Source organism: Coturnix japonica, chromosome 6 (genome assembly GCF_001577835.2).
Source record: "Coturnix japonica isolate 7356 chromosome 6, Coturnix japonica 2.1, whole genome shotgun sequence".
Taxonomy (NCBI): Eukaryota; Metazoa; Chordata; class Aves; order Galliformes; family Phasianidae; genus Coturnix; species Coturnix japonica.
This window is the reverse complement of record NC_029521.1, coordinates 17,954,643-17,972,424: the sequence shown is the minus strand read 5'-3', so window position 1 is coordinate 17,972,424 and position 17,782 is coordinate 17,954,643. Positions and strand designations below refer to the sequence as shown.

At 47.3% G+C, this 17,782-nt stretch overlaps 1 protein-coding gene and 1 long non-coding RNA gene across 2 annotated transcripts; both read left to right on the top strand.

Moving 5' to 3' along the window:
• Positions 1-60: 60 nt before the first annotated feature.
• Positions 61-4,127, top strand: HHEX (hematopoietically expressed homeobox). Its single transcript, XM_015867278.1, has 4 exons — positions 61-457; positions 1,667-1,845; positions 1,939-1,989; positions 3,085-4,127. Exons 1-4 carry the CDS (start codon positions 76-78, stop codon positions 3,304-3,306), a joined length of 834 nt encoding a protein of 277 aa, XP_015722764.1. The 5' UTR covers positions 61-75; the 3' UTR covers positions 3,307-4,127.
• A 2,550-nt stretch (positions 4,128-6,677) lies between these two features.
• Positions 6,678-11,466, top strand: LOC107315981. The gene is made up of 5 exons (XR_001556142.2): positions 6,678-6,853; positions 9,277-9,351; positions 9,959-10,107; positions 10,281-10,980; positions 11,160-11,466. It is a non-coding gene; the product is annotated as an uncharacterized LOC107315981 (long non-coding RNA).
• The last annotated feature ends 6,316 nt before the right edge of the window (positions 11,467-17,782 follow it).

Sequence of the window (17,782 nt, the reverse complement as noted above, 5' to 3'; positions counted from 1 at the left end):
CGCGGCGGTGGCAGCAGCCGGCGGCCGCGCTCGGGGCCGCTCTCCGAGGGGCGGCCGGGCCGCGGGGGCCGGGCCATGCAGTACCAGGCGCCGGGCGCGGCTCCGGCGGCGGCCCTGGGCGTCGGCGTCCCGCTGTACGCGCCCACGCCGCTGCTGCAGCCCGCGCACCCCACGCCCTTCTACATCGAGGACATCCTGGGCCGCGGCCCCGCCGCCGCTCCGGCCCCCCACTCCCTGCCCGCCCCGCCGCCGCCGACGCTGCCGTCGCCCAACTCTTCCTTCACCAGCCTGGTGGCCCCGTACCGGACCCCCGTCTACGAGCCGACCCCCATCCACCCGGCCTTCTCCCACCACCTCGCCGCCACCTACGGCACCGGCGCTTACGCCGGGCCCCTTTACTCCTTTCCTCGCGCCGTCGGCGACTACACGCACGCACTGATCCGCCAGGACTCCCTGGGTAAGCCGCGGTCCCCTCGCCCCGCCCGTCCCGTCCCGTTCCGTCTCGTTCCGTCCCGTGCCGCCGTCGGGGAAGCGGCGGAGCTCAGCCCCCGGCCCCCTCGGCCCCCGCCCGCTTTACAGTAAATTCAGGGCAGCTCCGCGTTGGGAGTGAGACCGCAGTGCGCGGCCGCGGTGACTCAGATTTGTTTTCCTTCAACCGAGCGCCTCTCGGAGTGTCCTTAGTAATGTCGCGTGTGGTTTTGGTGGGGAGTTTTAATTGTGCCGAGAGATCGCGCGACAGATCGCGGCCTTTTCCTGCCGACGGGTCCCAGTGCCGCCCGCACCGGCCCCGCTCCGGCTCCGCGGCTCGAGGGCGGGGGTCGGGGGGGGCCGTTCTGTCCCGGTGCGGGGCCCGCGCTGCCCTCAGTGATTGCAAAACGAGCCCTGAGTCACCGCACCGCAGCAGCGAAGGAGCCTGACCCTTTCCGTTCATACAGGAAACCTTGAGCTCTCGATAGGAGTAAATCTGGTTTCAGAAGCTGTTAAGTGTTTTCCTGGCCGCCCGGAGCAGGCTCTTCCCCGGGAGTCGTGCACGGCGCTGATTACTTTATCGACATCCTCAATACAGACAAATTCAGGAAACACTCGGCTTCTGATAGCCGGGATCCGTTTTTCTGATATTGTTCATTTCCTCTGTGTGGGATGTGCCTTTATGACAGCTAAAATAACCAGTTGCTTCCTATTTTTTTGAGGCTGTTTTGCACCAGAATTACTAAAGCCTGACGCAAGCAAAAATCTTGAAAAACAATGCAGCGAATTTCAAAGGCTGCGGGCGGCGGACGGGGGGGACGGCAGCGATACCTCGGCCACGGCCAACGACCCCGGGCCGGGACCGACTCCCGGGGGCGCCCCGCGGGCACTGGGCTGTAGCGCAGCGCGGGGTCCGGGCCGTCCCGGTGGGAGCTGCTGCGGAGGGGACACGCGGCAGTGAAGGAGCAGAAGGAAGCGAAGGGCTTTTTTTTTTTTTTTTGCTTTTTTCTCTACCCTGTATTTTCTTTGCGCGATAGACCAACAGGAAACACATTGACGGAAACGCTGCCAGAGCCCGTGGAGCGGCTCTGAGCACATTCTGCTCCGCGGGGCCGAGAAATCGGAGAGAAAGTTGGGGCCGGGAGCGGGGCTGGGGGCCGGGACTGGCGGTGACGGCGCTGCCCCTTTCTCCCCGAAGGAAAGCCGCTGCTATGGAGCCCCTTCATCCAGCGGCCGCTGCATAAGAGGAAGGGCGGGCAGGTGCGCTTCTCTAACGAGCAGACCATCGAGCTGGAGAAGAAGTTCGAGACCCAGAAATACCTCTCCCCACCCGAGAGGAAGCGCCTGGCCAAGCTGCTGCAGCTCAGCGAGCGCCAGGTGAGGCCCTGCCCCGCTCACCGCGGCTGGGGGGGCGGGGGGGGTCCCTGCGGCCCCACCGGTGTTACTCTATAGCTTTCTCTCTCGCCGTAGGTCAAAACGTGGTTCCAGAACCGCAGAGCCAAATGGAGGCGCCTGAAGCAGGTACGGGATGGTTCCGTTTCTATAGCAATACGGGTTTAATGGCGTTATCTCGGCGCGGCGCCCGGTGCGGGATGTGTGCAGCACTCATCCGGCACTGTTTAACCTCTTCACCTTGATTAAAACGGCAAACACCGCGCCGCGGCCCGACGGGACTCGCTCGGGCAGCACTAATGCTAAAAGCTCCTAATGCGGCTCCGGGTCAATGCCGGGCGGCCCTCACACCGCGCCCGTTGCAACTCGGCGCTAATTGTTTTGTAAACCCATATGTTGTTTAGCCAATTAGCGCTGGGGAGATAAGCGAGCGACGGTGAACCGCTCCGACGGTGGGGTCGGAGGGGACGGTCACGGCGCTTTCAGAGACTCCCCCACCCCAACCCCCCGTCGGGGGCAGCTCAGGGAGATCCACGGTGCTTTACGGGCGGTCCCGATGCGGGGCGCTGCGCCGTTCCTCCGCCTTATGGACTGTGCAGAAGGGCAGAGCTCTGTTTTTATGGCCTAGCTCAGACGGTGCCCTCGGCTCAAACGTTTGGGAAAAAATCCCAGTCGTGGCCTGGTTCGGGCACGCAGAATATTTGTTCTGCGGCTTTGTCTAATGTCTACTGCACCTCGGCTCAGATCCCCTTTCTCCTTCACTCGGTGCTGGTCTGTGGCAAAGTCCATCGGCGGTGCTAGCAGCTCCCGGCCCCAAAGCCGCCCCCTCCATGCTGTGACCCCATACACGTCCCCACACACCGTTCAGCAGTGCCACGCATCTCCACCCACTTCCCCCAATGTGGGCATGCGGGCTCTTGCTCTCGGCAATGGACTTCGGTTCGATTTATTTTTTAATAGCGTGTTTCCATGTTGAGGTTAATCCTTAGAGCTTAATTACATTTTTCTTTCCGTTAACTTTTGAGCCACTGATGAATTCAGTCTCCTTCCTTTTGCCACGGGGATTGCCGTGTAATTGGGGAGAGGTCTAGGCCGTGTCTGGAGCCTCGCTCCAAACATTTGCTTTGCTAAAGAGCAGTCAGCCCGTAGGGCTCAGCCCTTTCTTCACAGAACCCCGCGGTGTTTTCCTGTAGCTCCGTACCCAGCGTCTTTCTGTCCCCGCAGGAGAACCCCCAGGCCACCAAAAAGGAGGAGGTGGAAGGCACCGACGATCACGGCGAACCGCGGCCGGAGGGCAGCCCCAGCCCCGCGAGGGGGGGCGAGGCCGAGCCGCAGGACAGCCCCTCGGCTGCCTCGCAGGAGGACCCCGAGTCCGACGTCTCCGATGACTCCGACCAGGAGGTGGACATCGAGGGCGACAAAGGCTTCCACAGTGCCACACGCTGACAGCCCGCAGGCACGGAGCCGAACTCGGCTTGCGCTGTCCCAGGACTGCGGGAAGGAGGATTTTATGACTGGAGAGGACTTTCACCATTCTGCTGAAAGACAAAGAAGCACAAACGGACTCGTTCTGTAATAATCTGAGAAAGAAAAGATGTATGTTCTGCAAACAGTCCGTTTTTTGGCAGATCTCTGATTTGATTATAGGGACTGATCGGTGGTTTGTATTTACTGCGTAAGATCTGTGTGTACATTGATTGGTGCTCTCACCGGGACACAGCGCTGTGCCCATCTCCAGCTGCTGGAGCCCCCCTCCCCCAGCTCATGTGGTGGGGGAACGCAGAGGGCAGGACTGTGCCTTTATGTGTGCAAATGAATGTGCTTTAAATGAATTAATTTAAGTGCCCTTTGCAGGCAGAGAAATGTATTCTGTGCCATATAGAGGGATCGGAGCATCCCGACAGTGCCTTACCCAACCCAGGCCCTGCTGCCGCACCCCCCGGCAGGATCCACCCCTCACCGGACAGAAGCTGTGGGCACGTTCAGTTTTGCTCTTGATGGAATGAAATGTCCCTCATCGCGTTTTGGAGGACGTTTCCTCGCAGTCTGTGTGGTTCCATTTGCAGGGAAACAAAACAAACCAAACAAACAAACCCAACAAAACAAACAAACAAACCCAACAAAACAACAACAACCCAAAAGCAAAACATCAAACCGACCCAGTCTACTTTTTTCCTTGACAAATTTCCAAAGGAAATGAGGGGGCTGACAGGGCACTGCGGGGCACAGCATGGCAGTAGGCAGCCGTGCACACCGTGTCCCTGTCTGCTTCTGTACATAGCAGTTTGCCTTAGAAGTCTTTGCGGTTTTATACCTCACACTGTTCATATTTTGTACATATTGGTTCAATGTTTAAAAAAAAAAAAAAAAAAAAAAAGCTGGTATTTAATTTCTGATGGATTTGTTTGAAATAAAATGAATCTCTGCATCACCGCTGCCCGGCTCCTGGCACAGCCCCCTGGTGCCCACAGCCGGGCTTTACCCGCGGCCTCGCGTCCCGCTGTACCGCCTGGGCTCTCCACCGCGTGTCGGCTTCGTGCGAGTCCGGGGAACGCGGGTAGGGAGGGCGGGAGGACGAGCGGGTCCGCGGGGCATCGACCGGAGCCGGGCAGCCGCTGACCCGCCTGAGTCAACAGCGGTGATCCAACGGCCTTTCTCCGAAATGCGGCGGGGAAGGGGGAGGAGTGGACGCTCCTCGCGGTGTCCCCCCTCTGCTCGAGGAGCCGGTGCGTCGCGTCAGAGCGGTTAGGTGTCTCCCTAAAGCAGCCGAGCTGGGTAACAGCGGAGCAAACACCGCACGAAGCGGGACGCGCCGCTGCCGCTATTCGGCTCCTGCAAATGTTCCCCGCCGTGACACGGCTGCGGGCATCGCCGTGGCGGGGAAAAGCGTTTCCACGGAGCCATTCCCCTCGGGCAGGGTCTCTTCTGCTAGAGGCACGGAGAGCTGCCAGAAGGGCAGCCCGGCAGTTCTTACTTCTCTGGGATCGGGCAGCACCGGCCGTGCCGTCCCGCAGGGACGGGAACACTCGTGGTACGGCGAGAGCCCTATTTCCAAGCGGAGACATTCGGAATCCCCCGCCCCGAAAGATTCGCTCTCGGCCGGGCTGTGGATTTGCGGGGTGGTGGCCAGAGGCTGCGGGGCAGTTCCCGGCCGGGCTGTGCCAATGCCCCATGTTCCCGAGGGGCTCGCACTGCCGGTGGGCAGCGCACATCGGCGGGGCTGAGCCGCGCCTGACGCTGGAGCCCGCTCCCAACATCCCAGCTCCGTGTGGGTCTGCCCGCAGCCCGGTACTCGCGGCCTCGGCGGGAGAAAAGCGGCCGAGGCACTTTACACTATGAGGCAAAAGCTTCGAGCCCCTTCCGTGCCACGCTGCTTTTCCCTATTTGTTTGCCCGTTGGCTACTTCATGCCGAACTAGCACGTATGACCTTTCTAGCACAACTCCCGTCTTGTTTTCGACTCTTTTATCAGCAGATTCAACTTGAAAATGGTTATCATTTAGCAGAAAAACAAACAGAAAAGCACATTTTTGTAAGCAAAACGTTAATGATTGGAAGAATTGCACCGATTTCAGCTTGACAGTGTGTGATTAATCCTCCGGGTCAGGTACTTATATTTTTAGTCATTGGGTTCGTCGGCCTTTGATATGCAGAACTCTTTCTAGCCTAATAGGCTATCGACCCGGCTGCCGATGTACTTTGACTCCTTAAACAGCTGCTCCCAGGTGCGGGGCCTCGGCTGCCCGGGATGGGCACACATAGGAACTCAAGGGCTTTGGGGATACGGAGCCAGGACACACGTGGGCAACACAGTCGTGGTCCCCTGGAGAGCCCCGAGTGTGAGAGGAAAGGGGGAATGAGTGGGTGCTCACACCCAGCTGGAAGCACTGATGGTAAAGAGACATTAAACTTTGCTTTTGTTGGTGCAGTTTTGGCAAATGCACTGTGGCAAGGATTGAATGGGCATGGAAAATGAGCAGGAATCTTATCAGCCTTAGGGAAAGGACCATTTCCAGACATAAATCAATTAAGCTCATTTGAGGACTAAGAATCTGACAGCACATAAACTTCCATATAAATAACTTTGTATTAGCAGGCTGTTATTGCCTGCTGGGACTCCAGACCTGCTACAGCTGAGCAGAACACCATCTTAGTGGACTTTCTGTAAGTTTTGCTTTTGAAAAAAGAGGTTCTGACCAAACTGAATAGACTGAAATAGGATCTTACTCTCCCATCATGTAGATGAGGCTTCAGAGCATTCCCCCACTTGTCAATTGTGGTCATTGCTTTGAAAACCTATGAGGAGAAACTCCTTAATGATGGTCACCTGTGCTCCCTGCTCCTTGGCTGCAGCAGTGAGGCTTCCCATGATCTTGGTGTGTCATTCTAGAAAGCATTCTGGCATTGTCTAGACAAGTATAAAAGTTGTGTTTTTAGAATGGTTTAGCAAACACTTTCTAATATCTTTTAGCATTTTATTTGTCCTGTCATTGCAAGGTTTCATAATGTGGTAGTCAAGACACCTTAGTTTATGCCTTCAAAAACACAACTTCTATTCTAGTCTAGACGTACTGAAAGAAGGTTTTTGTCCTGGAGTACACCCACATGAGGTTGTGGCAGTTGTACAGTTGTACAATGAGTCAGGACTGCTCACTACTGTGCAGTTTATCTTAATGACTTACTGCAGATACCAGGATAAAGATCACAGGTTAAAAGGGGAAGAAGTAACTTTTACGTGCATCACTTCTTCCACTTCCCTTTCTGTATGAGAAAGAACCCTCCTACCCAGCCTGATGAACTACTCATCTGCACATGGGGTTGGTCAGAGCAACTGACCCTGCCCACACCTGTGTTGCAGCAGAACACATTATGCACAAGGCTGGGTAGCTACAGAGATGCCTCTGTATGGACCCACCCTCTTGGCCCTGTCAACAAACTTCTTTGGTTCTGCCAGGGAGCCCTTTCTACACCCATTTGGAACAAACGTAGCCCAGGTCAGTACAATATAGTACTAAACAATCCCAGGATCCCACTTCTGACACCCTGAGATTGTTTAGTCTGGAGAAGAGGAAGCCAAAGGGAGGCCTTATCACTCTCTACAGCTCCCTGAAAGTGGGTTGTAGTGAGATGGGGGTCTACCTCTTCTCCCAGGTGACAGAGATGGGACAGGAGTGAGTAGCCTTACATTGCACCAGGAGAGGTTCAGGTTGGATATCAGGAAATGTTTCTTCTCAGAAAGAGTGATGAGGCACTGGCACAGGCTGCCCAGGGAGGTGGTGGAGTCACCATCCCTGGAGGTGTTCAAGAAAAGCATAGATGGGGCACTGAGTGGCATGGTCTAGAGCAGTCACAGGCATGGGTTGGTGGTTGGACTGGGTAATCTTAGTGGTCTTTCCAACATTAATGATTCTATGAGTCTATTATATAATGGTCTTTGAAGAAGAGGTTTGCACTAATTAGGTTTGTTTTGTCCAGTGGGTATCTGGGAACACAGTGCCCAGAGATCTCTGCTGGCACATTGAAGAAATATAGCCAGTTTTGGTAGTATGGTTGGTTGGTTCTGGGCTTCTTGTCAGATTAGATATTGTATCCATCTTGGCTATGTGCATGTTGATGCCAGTCAGATGTGGAAAGGAGCAATGCTGGGCTGGAAACAAAAGTGCTTCTTGCAGATGGGATCTGTTTCATGGCATTAGGCCCAGCTCTGGCTGTGGCCCTGAGTACTGACCCAGCATTGTTTCATCACCAACACAGTACTTGGTACAGTGTTGTCTCCTTGGTGCTGTAACACCCACCCCACACACACCCTTAGAAGTATCCCACCCCCAGAGAAGCAGTCTGAAATAATCCAACAGGAGCAGAGCTGGCAGTGCTCGGGCAGGCTGCGTCTCCCAGGGCTCCTGAAAGCTATTCCCCATGTCCACAGCTCAGCTTGTGACCCTTGGGGATGGACATAGATCAAACCATGAGGCACTTTTGAAAATCCTGGTCAGAAATGGCACCAGCCCTCCTCCAAGTGTGATGTGTGGCAATCCAAGTGTGCTCAGTTGCAGAATCTTTTGCAAGACAGCACAAGTGCCCTGTGCTTTAAGAAACAAATATTTTTCACTCACAGTTGTGGTTGGGAACAGTAATTCACAATCAAGTGCTCCAAAATGAAATTTCTTTATTATAACAGGGCCCTCAGAAGTGGTTTCTTGATGAAATCATTTTATTTTCTCATGCAGAATATTTTTAATACAGTGCTTCTATTTGTGGTTTTCTCTTGAACTGTCAGTCACTTGATTCACTAACACAACCTGTACAGCGTTATTTTCTCTCTCTGTATAATCAATATATCTGGCACTGGCAATTCAGGCATAAATCCTGATACTTTAAAATGTAGAGTATTAAGTTATTTGTTGGTAGCACCAGAACAAATGTAGGATAAATAATGTAGTTAAACAATAAATGAATTAAGGCCTTATTCTTCCTTAGTTGCTTACGGAATCTGCATTACTACATACTTTCCATTATTTGCAAATTACACCAGACTAATTGAATAAACGCTTTAAAATGGGTCCTGAACACTGGTTTAGAAGCACAGAGGAAGTGGTTTCTTAGACAACTGCTGCCCACATATTGATTTGATAACGGGGAGGTGGAGGGGAGAAGATGATTATGTTGATGTACGGAGCTGTTGATTGTTTAATTGAAGGTAAAATTTTTAGCTTCACTAGTCAATTACGTGATCTCATTAAGTCCTTAAGAATCACTAAAATACCATTCTGGCTGAAGCAGCTGCACTTTGCTATTATATTGTCTGAAGCATTAGGAAAATCATTTGCTAATGGTAATTTACAAGTGTAAACATGTGATATTTTTAGCATCTGAACAAGCTTTCTCCAGCTGAGAGATCTTGAATGACTAACATCTACCAGGTGAAGACAGGGAAGGACCTGAAATGTGCTTTTGTGCTTGCTTAAATGAAGTTCTAAATATCCAAACCTTATCAACACAGTGGAAGATGGAAGAAAACCCTCTATTTCTTGACATTAATGCTGTTGAAGGTTTGATACTAGAAAGTTTGATATTAAAAAGGAAACAGAGACTGTTACAGGGATAAATGTAAACTAAGACCATATTTGCCATCCCTGTGGTGGGAAGAAGCCCTGTGCTGTGAAGGTGTTACTGGTACCAGTGTGGCAACTCCAGGTAGAGGTGATCTGGAGACCTCTGTGCAGTAAAGACTGCTTGTCCTGTGTCAGGCACCATTAGTTGGGAGCTGCACATAAGGATTTGTGTACCAGCTTCCAGACTCCTTGTGCAACAGCGTGTGCAGCACTGACATATACATTCTCATAACTTGTGCCATTTTACATGTTTCTGAGCATTGTATGAACAAATTCTTCCAGGTTAACGGCTTTTCATATTGCAGGATTACTGTCACAGAGGAGATAAATCACTCAGGGCTTATACAGGAATGTGAGATCTGCTTTCCAAAGGCCACTTGGTAAGAGCTGTTTCTTTGAGTTTTGATCAGGTTTGTTTGCTTGTTTTGTGTTTAGGTGAGTTCATAGAAAGACAGCTGCCTTCCTCACATCATTCTTGCCAACAGCTTGGCTCCAGTCACACCAACCTGATGAACTCTCACAGTGAGCTCAATGTGCTTTCTTCTCAGTGTGAAGATGTAACAAAAGGTTATGAATCAGTTCCAAAATGAGAGATTTACCAGGAACTGTTTCTTCCCTTTTTTTCTCTTCTCTACACAAAAGGACAGTGATAGAAATTAGAAACTGATAAATACTTCAGAACAAGTTCTGTGAGATGTGGGCTTTTCAAATGTTTTGAATATTCCCAGTGCCATGTGGTTTTGGTTTTGTGCCAATTCGTGCATCACTTACAGTCTATTTGTAGTCAGAAATGACTGCTGATATACAAAGAAGACACAGAAGAACACAGTGCTAAGGAGAAGAGGTACCAGTACACTGACCTTACAGCCTTCAGTTTTCTCAGGAAATTGAATTAGTATCTTCCAAGTGTTGTCTAGAATATGTCTAAGTTCCTATGTCTCAGTAGTCCCTGAGCCACTTGTATGCCTGTTAACTTATTTTTTAAAGATACCCAGTTGAATTGCAAAGTGTGAGGCAGAAGAAACCACCACTGCTTTGTTCTGCAGTTATACAAGTTGGCAAGTGGGTTCTTCACAAGACCCCGGTATAAATTAGAAGACCTACGCAGTTAACAGGGAATCTTCCTTTATATCACTGTAAGTGCCAGAAGGTATTTTAAACACAGCAGAAATCTATGGCATAAAAAGAATGTGATGGGTGTATCAGTAACATAAAGTTAATTTAGATTTTTTAGACTATAAAATTATCTGGGATACACTTTTCTCTTTATTTTTGTTTTCTGATTGGCTATTGCTCTGTCATGGTGTAGGGTCAGGAGCATCTCAGCTTTCCAGTGCTCTGCATGGACTGCGGGACCGGCCAGGAGCAGCTGGAGCTGTGAAGGGCAGCTCCGTGACTCACTCGCACTGTTAAGCCAGACAAGTTTGTAACATCAATGCTGTTGTGACCAATATTATAGTCCAAAGAGGGCCTGAAAGCTCTCAGGTATGAGTAGCACAAACCCATTCTCAGAAGAGGGAGAGCCAGAGCAACTTGCTTTACCATTGTGCTTTCTGGAACGATAGCAGATTTGGTTATGATTTGTTTACAGGATCAGTAAAACCATTTCTAACAGTGATTCCAAGGTATTTTTGGTCATAGCGGCTATTAACATTGGACTGATCTCTGGCTTTTCTGGTGGAAAGCTGTGCCTGGGAAGCCCCACACAGGGAAGCTCTGTGAACAGCTGGCTCAGGAAAGTGCACAGGACCAAGCATATGCAGAGCTTTTCTAAACTATGATTCTGTTTAAAGCCTTTGTGGTTTTGAGATAAGATATCAAGGAAACAGAATAAAAGCAACTACTCACCAAAAGACTGAGTTGTATCTGAATATCACTTGTGTGCGCAGCTGCCCTCCCCAAAGGACCCACGAGTGCCTGGGGCTGCCTCTGCCATCCACTTTGCAAGGTGCTCATGGGCAATGGAGTTCATACAGCTTCTGCAATATCTCCTGGCCTGAACCTGATGGGTATGTATTGATAAATGGCTGTGCATTTAAAAGAATCCTTTGTAGAGAAGTTTGGTGGGGGGAGAGGGTGAAGTCGAGGTGTTATATTCTTAAATATATAAAAAAATCTAATTCTGAAGTCCATGTTTTTAAACTCTCTTAAGTTTTGTGTTTTATTTCTTTCTCCTGTTATTTTATAGCATGAGGATCTGATTCTCCAGTACTCTGAGACACACCAGACGCACTGGGATGTGTCTACTATTGATTTTTTGTGGCAGCATCAGCTGGGAGCGTCAGCCTATGGAGACTTTTACTTGATTCAGTAAATCAACACATTTCCCAAAATGAAGGTGGTAGGTGGCTGCTTACTTTGTTTTGTTCCATTTCATCTCATTTCACTTGAGCTCACGGTGCCTTACATAGCCATGGGTTTCATGGAATAGGATAGAAGCATTAAAGTTAGAAAAGACCAATAAAATCACCAAGTCCAAAAATCAGTCCCCCCTCACCATGCCCACTGACCACATCCATCAGTGCCATACCTACCCTTTTCTTGAATACCTCCATAGATTGTGACCCCACCACCTTCCTGGGCAATCTGTGCCAGTGCATTGCCACTCTTTCTGAGAACAGATATTTCTTCATATCCAATCTGAATCTCCCCTGGACATTATCTTTCATCCTATTGCTGTTATCTGACCCCCACTTTGCCACAAACTCCTTGCCCTTAAGCTCTCTAAAATGTTCTCTATAAAGGGAGTAATTACAATGAAGAATTTGTCAAACTGCAACAAGAGTGTGACATTAACAGTATTTGATAATAAAACACATTAACAAATCACTGCTTCACAAAAATCGGTTCACATGTAATGCTGTGAATATAATGCATAAGGAATGGAGATATTTTAGTGATTCTTGAGAATATGCCACCTTCTATTTCTAGATATGAATAAGTCATAAAATACCCTATAAATATACATAAATTTAAAATAATTTCCTCATGCCCAGTAAGGTTAGTAATATATGATACAAAAACAGTGAAGTATTTTATGCTATCTTGGCAGCAATCTTTTCTCTAATTGGGTACATCTTATTCCCTAGACAATAATCTTTCTTGCAAACCTTTTAATATGATCTCATAAATATTAAGGCTCTTAATAGTTCTGCTGTACAATGCTTATATTGCCTAGTCAACATTTACTGTCAATCTATTAATGTCCCACGTTTAATTCCCAATGATACTAAAATTAAATTAGCAGTGTGCTCTCCTACAACATCTGTCTCCACATCTAGAAGACTGTTTATACAAGCAATCAGGGAAGTTAGCTGTTCACTGGCAGGGCAAGTGTCTGCAAATAGTCTCTGCAATAACATGTTAGCTACTGCAAATGGAGAAATATGAATTAAGCATATAGATTTTGCACTTGTTTCCCTTGTGCCTCCCCCCTTTCCTTGGCATGTTTGCAGATACATTTGTAATGTCAGAAATGGCTCCGAATGCAGAGCATTAATTAGATGTGGGAACTGGAGCATAAAATAACATCTACATTTTATCCTTTTTAATCAAGAGGAAATGCTCTAATGTTGGATTTAGATTTAATGCATAACTAAATATTTGACTCAATATATATTATGTCAGTAAATTACGCGGTGTTTATCACAGTTTCCAAAAGCAGGGCTTTAATGCCTCATTTGACATGATTTTGTCAGTCTCTGGCAGAAGGCTGATAAACCACCCATTTGTGCCATTACAGCTGTCTCTTATAGCACTGTGCTGCTATGGAGAGGGGTCAGTTGTCATTTCCTTAAAAACTTTGTTTTTCATCATTTTATAATAGGTTGATCATTAAAGTTCATTTGGATGTATTATATTAGATAAGTTCCAGACTAATAAATCAAGTTTCGATGGTACAAAAATAACTTAAATTTATGAGGTGGCCAAAAGTTATTTAACTGCTGCTCCACTGCCAAGGAACCTGAAGCTGGAGTCAAAACTATGGCTAGACCTCCATTTCTTCCCATTTACCATTCTTTCTTCATACATAAGTACTTGTTTTTTTGTTTGTTGGTTTTGCAAAGAAGTAGCAAAAAGCTCCACAGCATCTTCCACAAAAACAGATGAATTGTATCAACTCTGCTGATGAGGTCTGGTTCCACAGAATTGTGTAGCTCAGAAACCCCCTTCAGGTGTTTGCTGTAACACAGGTGAGGTTGTGGGAATGAACAAATTGTTGCTCAACCTACTGCAGGAGCTGCAGCACCATAGAGAGAACTGTGGAGGGAAACCCAGGGGTTTCCATTTCTCTGTGGCATCTTTTGCTTTGTCAAACTCTGCTTGAAGAAAGCTTGACTAGTTTTATCAGGATTGGTAAAATGGTAATGAAAAGCTGACTGCAATAAGAGCAAGAAGTGCTACTCTGATGTCCAGTGAGTCCAGTGCTCAGTCACTGACCTGCTCTGAAAGATGAAGGATTTACTACTGGATTAATTGAAAAAAATGCTAGCTAATTACTAATTAGCTGTGTGAAAGCCCCAGTGCGGCAGCTCTGTTAGAAACAAGAAATGGGTGTGTATTTAGGAAGCACGCTTTATGGTTACCTAAATGAAATGAATTGCAGACCTTCAGATCAGGTCTGAACTTTGTCCTTTCTCCAAAACTATAAGGACAGTCAGTCCAGCGACATGGAAAAAACACAACTTATCCTGCTTATCCTTCCTTTTTGTATGGTTGCTCCCATGGAAGCCAATGCCTGCAACAGTGTGAGTAAGACGAGCACTCAGCTTTAGTGACTGACTTTTGGTGGAGAAAGTACAGCTGCTTAGGAAACAGAAAACAATACTTTTTATGCCACAGGTATAATGATCCCTTTCCCTTATAATACAAAAGAAAAAACAGATCTAACCCTGACAACTTATCTTCAGCCAAGATGTCCCAAAGCAATGTGTTTTAAGAACTTCAGTTGCCATGTGTCTCTGTTCCTTGTTGTCAGCATCTACCCACCATTGCCCTTAAGGCACAATAATCCTTGGCTGTGTCTGGCGACTGTCTCAGTAAAGGATTTAATTCCTCCTTCTGCTTCAGTGAACAGTGGGCAAACAAACCAGCTTCCCCAAGTACGCCCCACTAGAAGGTGGGAGGAGAGTCAGACATATTTGTGCCTTCTTGCAGTCCACCCACTCCTTCCTTCCCTGGGCTTGGCCTTCCGCCCTTCATGCTGTCCCCAGGGGCACAGAAGCTCTGCCCTCACTGCATGAGGTGGCAGCAATGAGGTGGCAACAAGCACTCCTTCCTGTAAGGCCTGTCAGGAGGTGAAGAGGTCTTCTAGGGGTCAGCCCTGGAAGAAAAGAAGACACCTCTACTTCTAAATGCTGTAAGAAGAGCTTCCCTCCTGCCTGTGCCAGGTTGTGTGCAGTGCTTGGTAAGGTGAGGTGGCTGCACTATTACTGTGCACCAGGTCTACCAGGTGGTGCTACTATAACACAGCTTAATTTCCTGAGCTGCTGTCAAGGCAAAAATTGCTCTGTAGTGGGTTGAAGTTAAGAACTTCTGCTATCATGACATCCTCATGAGAACCTGCTGAGCCCGTGGGACTGGTATCACAGCATCCTTTGCTGGGTTACTATGAAATCAACTTTTGAGGACTCATCAGTGCCTGTCAGCAGAGGCCACTGAGCTCATGGGATTGGCTCTTTACTCACATGAAAGTTCTGACATATTTGATTCAGTACTTCTGTTTTTCCAGGATGACACCAAAGCAAAGTCTCTGTGATCTCACTGTCTCAGCAACTTTTGTGTGTGAGGTTGACACAAACAGAGTCACCTTTCTGGCATCTGTTTACTTAGTGGAAAGTGAGCAGAGACACAGACCTGCCCCCAGGTGCCACAGAGAGGTGTCGTCAATTCCACATATTGCATTGTTTATTGCACCAGATTGTATGCTTTGTTTCCATTCATTGTCAGACTCAACCCAGTTCAGGTGAACTGGATAACTACATTAAACAATGGCCTGAAATGGAAAGATATTGTTGTCTTTAACCCAAACACCAGTACTGCCAATTTTGTGCAGGTTTAAAATTAGAAAGCACTTTGCAGTAAGCTGTGTGAGCTCACTGCCATGTACCCTAAAGCTCCAAACTGCTCCAAAGGCAGTGTAGGTGAAGTATGATTATACAATATTTCTTCATATTCCAGCACAGAAAAGGAAGAGGTAAGTTTCATAAAGTTGCAACCCCCCTGATTTCTTAGAAATCGCGGTCTGAATTTTGTCTCAGGAAATGACAAGCCTACTACTCACCTACCATGAACAAAAATAAGAAACACCTGTTATCTTGTTGTTCTTACTTAATTTGCTTCCTCTGGTCCACTTTGTTTCCTTGCCTTCATTCTGAAGACCTGAGATGAACAGCAGTGAGGTCCTTGTTGTTGTTGTTGTTGTTGTTGTTGTTGTTGTTGTTGTTGTTGTTTGTAACATTTATGATTAAAGTAACAGGTAAGTATAATAAGCTATATGGAAGTGATTTGGTTTGCCTTGTTTTTATCCATCATTTTGGTTTATTTTTGCTCTTTTCCTTTATAGCAAGTATCTCCTACTTTTAGTTGTGTGGCCACTTTTATTTCTCAGGTTACTGTTATAGGAATATAAGGCCTAGTTACTTAAGGAAACATAATTTACTTAAAAACAAAACAAAAATAACAACAACATAACCAAAGCAAACACTTATATTTATGACTATACTCCTGAGAATCTTCTTTTAATGCTTGTGTCCAACCAGATCACTCAGAGTCTCTTTAATTTGGAGAGCAGGAAAATTAAAGCCTTGTGTTCTCACCTCTACAACTGAATGTCTTTCAGCTGGTAGACATGCCAGCTTCTTGTCTTGAAAAATCTATTCAAGATTATGAAATAAAAAGGGGTAAAGTTATGTCCAGTGCTCATCTTGGGTGTTGAAAAATCAAATCTAGAATAAGTAATGCTTTCCTGTTATGACACAATTGGCTTAAGTAAAATGGGGCTAGTGTGTATCTATTTGTCCTTTCTTTTTGGGAAAGACCAGCACTTGATTTGACTGCTTTATTTCTTTTTCCTCTCAAAGAGAGTATTAATGTGTTCTAGTGGTACTCCTTGTGGGCATTTAGAAGTTACCATAAGTGTGCAAATCTGTGTCCTCTAGACAACGACAACAAAAGCTTCTATACGTGCAAATATTGTTTCATTCAGGAAGTTATTCTTATGTGTATGTTTCCACAGCTATTATCAGTAGAACTGAAGGGTAGCAGCAATATCCACAAGTTGCCTGATTTCCTTCCCGCATTATCAAAGATTGAAACAACAAAGATGAAAACACTGGGGGAAATGCCTGTAATGATGACATAAATGGCTTTTCCAGCAAACATTTAAGGAAGTTGCCTTTAGTATATTGTTTATAGTGTGCAGGAGGCACTCCTGACTGAAACAGTTGTGTTGTGTTGGATCTTTTAAGCATTCCCCATGTCTGGCCTCAGGATGTACTTCAGTGGGTTATGTTCTGGTGTTTGCAATGGTGGCAGTGTAAAGATCCTCTGTTGTTTCTGGGATATTTCTTCTGAGTTTGTGCTAACGCAACTGAAATTAGGCTATAACAAATGAATGTAAAGATTCCACCTTGAGTAGCTCAGGAAAGCATAGATGATAAAAATTATTCCTCTCATAGCATGTTTTTATTTTATTATGTTTTGTGATTTATACAGATTCTCACATGACCTCTCTTGATGTTTGCTAGTGCATATGAAGTTATACTTGTGCTGGGATATGTGCAGTGGATAGCTTAATGAAAGAGCAGCTGCTAAGCCCTGTGACAAGCTGTTGGAACCTCAGTTTTCAGCTCCTGTTCCTGCATAGGAAAAATACTCTAAATGTATCTACAGTGGAAGCACATGCCTGGCAAATGGCTTTAGCATTGTTCAGCTCCCTTTTATGATCTTATTTTGTCTAAATGTCACAGATGTGTGTAATGCATGTCCTGGTATAGGGATGGAGAGGAAGCAGTTGGCAAAGCAGCTGGTTGGGAAAGGCATTAAAAGTGGATATCCAGATGCTACCTTGATTAGAATCTCTAGACTGATGTTCCCTTGAACTCTGTGAAGCACTGAAGGACCAAACTGATATCTTCTCAGGACACCCTTTTCTTCTATAAAGCTTCTGTCCCATCCTTGTCACCACTGGCACCCAATTCCCTCTCCCAGGGCATCTACTGAGGCTTAACAACTGACCACAGAGCTGCATGCCACCAAGAACTCCTCTGTAGTAACTGAGTAGAAGCCTCGGTGCAAGACCCCACCAGAGCCTACAGGTCTGTCCTGTGGCAGCAGCTGCTGCTATTGCCCTGCCATTTCATCACTGAGTGCTTCTCAGCTTCCTGGCTCAATGAAACAGCTTTTCTATTCATGGTTAGAAATTCTTCTGGGAAGGGGAAGAAGTAATAAGCCTTTGCATGTAATTGGCTGGATAGTTAGCTGGACCAGATATCTGGAATATCTTCTGGCTCCCAAATGCTCATATTCAGTAGACCTGTATGCTCACACACAGCAAATAGTAAATGCTAAGGAAATTAAATCACTTCAGATCTGCCCCCAGTGTGAGGGGAAGGAGCTGGATGGCAGCGTCTGGATTTAGAACCCTCAGTTCTTCCCAAGACTCTCCTGTACTGAATCTCCTCTCTTCTTTTTTTCTTTTGAGTGAGTAGTGGAGGCCACCCTAGGTCTGGAGGAACAAAATGTGGCTCATTTAAGTTATTTGCATTGCAACTAGAAATTTTGGAGTCTTGGAAACAGAAACAATCTAAG

Coding starts and splice junctions, on each gene's coding strand:
- HHEX (XM_015867278.1), top strand. CDS start 76: ATGCAGTACCAGGCGCCGGGCGCGGCTCCGGCGGCGGCCCTGGGCGTC. Junction 1,846..1,938: donor TGCAGCTCAGCGAGCGCCAG/GTGAGGCCCTGC, acceptor CTCTCGCCGTAG/GTCAAAACGTGGTTCCAGAA. Junction 1,990..3,084: donor AATGGAGGCGCCTGAAGCAG/GTACGGGATGGT, acceptor CTGTCCCCGCAG/GAGAACCCCCAGGCCACCAA.